We start from the raw sequence: 5,703 nt of genomic DNA, 5'->3' as shown, positions 1-5,703 counted from the left end.
TGCGGGTTTTTAATACTCCTTTTACTTTTCAAAATTTAAGATAAACAAAGTTATTTTTTAATCCAAAATATACTCTCCTTCATTTTCTAAAATGCTCTTCCATCTATCAGGCAGACTTGCAAGGTCCCTCTTCCAAAATTCACTTGTCCATGATGAAAAATACTTCTCCAGTTCTGTTCTGGCCTCATCTACAGACTTCATATATTTTCTGTCCAAATGATTTTGAAGACCGTGAAATAAATGATAATCAGATGGGGCATTGTTTCTCATTCAAATTACTCCAGCCTTTGGAATGTCATCCTCACTGTATATGGCCAAGCATTATCCTGATGGAAGAACACCTTTCGTCTTGAAACCAAAGATGATCACTTTTCTTCTAGTGCTGACTTAAGGTGCTCAAGCTGCCTGCAGTAGATCTCTTTTTTATCATTTGGTTTGGGTTTAAAAATTCAGAGTGGACTAAACCTTTCATATACCTGGATCCAAAGTCCTGTATTTGATTAGATGTAGTAAATACAGATTACATAATCAATAGTTAGACTATGTTAATATGTCAAAACATTGTGCTGGACTGTCAACTACATTCTGTGGTTTCCAAGAAATCAAACCTCCTCTCTTTTATAGTAACTGAAACTACCTTTACAACAATTCATGTGGTTTGAACTATATGGCCATTGGAGCCAGTCCTTTCTCCCCTCTAATTGAACAGGAGTTTAGTTGGACACATGTTCCAATGAAGGAATCCTTTTGTGGTTGCTCAACTCTGTCTCCTTAAAGAGAAGAGTATATTGAAAAATTTGCACTCATGTGGACTTGTGTACATTTTCCAGATAAATTTTGCATTGTTACACATTTGTGACCTCTTCAGTGACCTCTTTCGTGACTCTTTCCATCCATGTGTATCCTCCTACTCCGCCTAGTTCATTCTCAAAAGATTTCCAGACAATGGACAGGCACATGCATCACAATCATATGTGCATGACATGGTGAGCTCATATCAAGATAAACAGTGCATGACCTTGCAGGTGTGGTTCAGTTAGAATTTTCTTCAAGTTGAGTAGCCCATCCCACTCAAATGGTCCCAGAATAAGGGTTGTTTAAGGACGTTGGATGAAACACCCATGTTTCCAGAGGTGAATTACTCAAACCCCAAAGAATTCCTCTCAACACACGATTATGATGCTGCCCCACTACTTCTGCTAGTGATCAGAGAAGCACATATTGTCAGCCACTAAAGGACATGCTGAACTGGTTAAGATCAAACAACTGACAAGCAAATCTGTGGTATTGAGCAGAATATTCGCTGTACCCCATCTTTTATAATAAAACAAAATATGGACATGGTAACACTTCCAATCAGTTAAGATCAGCAGAAGCCATGAGAGCCAGTGCCTGGTACTACATCAGGGCATTTATTATTATTATTATTGTGCAGCCAAATGGGCTTGTCCAAGATGCAAGCAGAGTGATGAATCCATGTTGCATGCCATCATACAGTGTCCGCGCATTGCTGACTTGTGGAGCTTTGTCGAACAGTTATTGTTACATGTACTTATTTAATCGACCCTGAAAGGATGAAAGGCAAAGTCAACCTCAGCAGAATTTGAACTCAGAACATAGCAACAGACGAAATACCGCTAAGCATTTCGCCCGGCGTGCTAACGTTTCTGCCAGCTCATCTCATTAGTTCCTGTAGTGGTTTTTCCCAGTTTAGCACAAAACTTTATTGCATAGTGAACCTTCAAATTGTCTTCATGTCCCAACTGCATTCTGCAAAACTAATCGGTTGTGACAAGCAGTGTTTAGTAGAGTGTGTTTCAAAGTGCTGTTACAGCCACCTCCTTCAGTCAGGAATAAAAAAAAAATTAAAAAAAGAGTTGGCAGGTCAGCTTATTAGATGTGTAGTAATGATATACTTAAATTACAGTAATCTAGGACATTTATAACTGCCACTCCTGAAAAAGTCTTAAACCTTATGGAATGCACCTTGTATTTTGTTTTTCTACAGAGATCCTCCAGAACCTTCAGGAGAGGAACCTGATGATGAAGACTTTGAAATGCCTAAAGTTTATGAACCTGTAAGTTTCTTTTTTTAAATGTACCATCTTTTGATATGATTCTGTGAAAAATGTTGCCATAGTAACATTCTTTTATTCTTTTACTGATTTCATTCATTGGACTACAGCCATGCTGGAACTTAAAAGTTTTAGTTGATCATGTTGACTCCAGTACTGGAGTCAATTTGTTCAATGAAAACCCTTCAAGGTGGTGCTTATGTATGGTCACAGTCAAGCTTTAGGTTAACCATGTCATGTGACTTTTAAGGTCTACATATTCATGTATTGATGTTAATTTGCTGGTTATTTTCAGCTTCTTTTTATTTATTAATTAGTGTATTAACTTAATAGGATCTTTTCTCTATTACAGATTGAATCATTTGATCAACTCCAAGAATGGCTTCAGAATTATTTAGAGCAATACAATGAAACCATTCGAGGAATAGGAATGGATTTGGTATTTTTTGAAGATGCTATGATCCACTTGATGAAAATATCACGAATAATTCGTACAGCAAGAGGGAATGCTTTGCTTGTGGGTGTTGGTGGATCAGGAAAACAATCTTTAACTCGGCTTGCCTCTTATATTGCAGGTTATCAAATATTTCAAATTACATTGTCAAGGTTGGTATGCTGAGTCTTCTGATAAACATTGGCTTTAGCATAGTAGTTCTTGACATTGAGAAATAAAAACTGAAGTGAAGGCATCTATTATGAAAGATGGATATGATGTCTTTGCTCCAGAATGGTTAAAACATAGAAATAGTAAAAAATTAAAGAAAAAGAATGGAAATTTTAAAATAAGTACTTTTATGATTTTTCTCTTGATATCATATGACGGTGGCAAGGAGGAAGAGAATCTAGATTCCCGTGGAGCTTTAGGTGTTTTCGCTCAATAAACACTCACAACGCCCGGTCTGGGAATCGAAACCGCGATCCTATGACCGCGAGTCCGCTGCCCTAACCACTGGGCCATTGCGCCTCCACACACAACTGGTACTTAGTTCACATTTCAAAGACACACAACATGTGAAAACTATCATGCCTGTAACATTCCAAACATTGTTGGGGTCGTGCTATACCTAATTCAGTAGCAGTGAAATAGTGAAAGGAGATAGTAAATAAAGGTTTTTTTTTCCCCCCTTTTTGTGTTATCTTTAATCTAATGTAAAAATATTTGTCTTCCTCTGCAGATCTTACAATGTTATCAACCTATTAGAAGACCTGAAACATCTATATCGAGTAGCAGGGCTTTATGGAAAAGGAATTACTTTCCTATTTACTGATCAAGAAATTAAAGATGAAGGTTTTTTGGAATACCTTAACAATGTGTTATCTTCTGGCCTCGTAAGTTTTCCATGTTTAACACATCCTTGTTGTTTCATGAAAATTCTTTTTATAGGCGCAGGAGTGGCTGTGTGGTAAGTAACTTGCTTACCAACCACATGGTTCTGGGTTAAGTCCCACTGCATGGCACCTTGGGCAAGTGTCTTCTACTATAGCCTCAGGCTGACCAAAGCCTTGTGAGTCGATTTGGTAGACGGAAACTGAAAGAAGCCTGTCATATATATGTGTCTGTGTTTGTGCCCCCACCATCGCAGGGCTAATTAAATATTCTGTGAAATATATCAAATTATCTTTTCAACAGGTTGCGAATTTGTTTGCAAGAGATGAAATGGATGAAATTTTAGGAGACTTGACACCAATAATGAAGAAAGAAATGCCAAGACGGCCTTCAACAAATGAAAACCTTTATGAATATTACCTCAGTCGTGTACGGAGTAATTTGCATGTCGTCCTGTGTTTCTCTCCGGTCAGTATTTATCATTAAACTTCAATAATAGGATAAAAACTTTATAAGAATTTATCAAGTAGCTAGCGTGAAAAAACCTCATAAGGAAAAAAAAAAAAAACCCATCATTTTTCCCTATAGATATATTTAATTTATATAAGGGCATTACTATACAATAACGCCTCACACTAAGAGGGACTCCAGAAGTCAAACTACTATAATAAGCACATTTTTACCGTTCTCGAGGGAATGTAACTCTCAAAGCTAACCTCCTAAAAACTTTTAACTTAACGGTAAACCAATGGTTTCATAATCAACGCAGGAGTCCCTCTTAGCGTGAGGCGTTATTGTATAGTAATGCCCTTATATAAATTAAATATATCATTAAACTTCATACACAAAATGGATATTTCATATCTTTCATATATTATCTTTATACTTGTTTGACTCACTGGACTGCAATCATGCTGGGGGTACTATTTTGAAGGGTTTAGTCGAATGAATCGAACCCCCACCATCTCAAGTACTAATTTTTTTATAATCTGATACTTATTCTGTTGGTCTCTTTGGCTGAATTACCAAGTTGTTATGAGGATGCAAACAAACCAACACTAGTTGTCAAGTGGTGGAGGGGGGGGGGACAAACATATACACAAAGACATACAGACATATTACATGCATATATATATATATATATATATATATGTACACACACATACACACACACACACACTATATACACATAGTGTCTTCTACTATAGCCGCGGGCCGACCAAAGCCTTGTGAGTAGATTTGGTAGATGGAAACTGAAAGAAGCCTGTCGTATGTATGTATGTATGTATGTATATATATGTGTGTGTGTATCTTTGTGTGTCTGTGTTTGTCTCTTCAACATCGCTTGACAACCGATGCTGGTGTGTTTACGTCCTCATAACTTAGCAGTTCGGCAAAAGAGACCGATAGAATAAGTACTAGGCTTACAAAAAATAAGTCCTGAGGTCGATTTGCTTGACTAAAGGCGGTGCTCCAGCATGGCCACAGTCAAATGACTGAAACAAGTAAAAAAGTAATAATGTTATTTTGATCTACCTGATGTGAAAGTTGACCTCACATTCGCATATATCAAGTCAATGAAATTCAGATCAAAACGTATTCAAACTAAAAATAAACAAAGCTTTCATTTTGTACAATGAAGAATCATCTATATATATAAAAATGAGAATGTCTGTCTGTCTGTCTGTCTGTGTGTGTGTGTGTGTGTATCCCTAAAACTCGAGAACTACGCAACCAATTTCATTCAAATTTTACAGATGCCTTACTTAGGGTTCCAGTTGTGTTTTAGTAAAAAATTTTTTTAACTTCTTGCAGAGTTCGAGCCCACGGCAACATAATATCTCCTCCACTATTTAAGTATTACCTGTCAAAAGTGAAACAAAAACACTCATGTCAAATACTTTCACTTTAAAAATGAAACTATTCCACTAACTGAAACAATCACATTTCGATACTGTAATGACAGATACTTTCAGAGAGAGAGAGAAATAGAGAGATAGAGAGAGAGAGAGAAAGAGGAAGAGAGAGAGAGAAAGAGAGAGAGAAAGAGAGAGAGAGAGAGATGTATATGTATACATATACATGTATATGTACACGTATATGCATAGATATACGTATATATATAGATATAGATCTATATGCATACATGTATATGTATACATATGTGTAGATGTATATATATAGATGTACATGTAATATGTACACATATATACATATATATACATGCATCCAGATATCTATACATATATACACCCATCACACACATGCACACATGCACACAAACACACACATTAGTCATTT

General features: G+C 36.5%; 1 protein-coding gene across 1 annotated transcript in view; it reads left to right on the top strand.

The window, feature by feature from the left end:
* Positions 1-5,703, top strand: part of LOC106881606 (dynein axonemal heavy chain 5-like) — a 222,976-nt gene that overhangs the window by 148,725 nt on the left and 68,548 nt on the right. The window contains exons 43-46 of the mRNA XM_052975199.1: positions 2,009-2,078; positions 2,428-2,681; positions 3,251-3,404; positions 3,706-3,870. Coding sequence (XP_052831159.1) covers positions 2,009-2,078; positions 2,428-2,681; positions 3,251-3,404; positions 3,706-3,870 — 643 coding nt within the window. The remainder of the gene's footprint in view (positions 1-2,008; positions 2,079-2,427; positions 2,682-3,250; positions 3,405-3,705; positions 3,871-5,703) is intronic.

The sequence above is a fragment of the Octopus bimaculoides genome, chromosome 20 (genome assembly GCF_001194135.2).
Source record: "Octopus bimaculoides isolate UCB-OBI-ISO-001 chromosome 20, ASM119413v2, whole genome shotgun sequence".
NCBI classification, from domain to species: domain Eukaryota; kingdom Metazoa; phylum Mollusca; class Cephalopoda; order Octopoda; family Octopodidae; genus Octopus; species Octopus bimaculoides.
The sequence above is the reverse complement of the archived record's forward strand: the minus strand, read 5'-3'. Positions and strand labels throughout refer to the sequence as shown.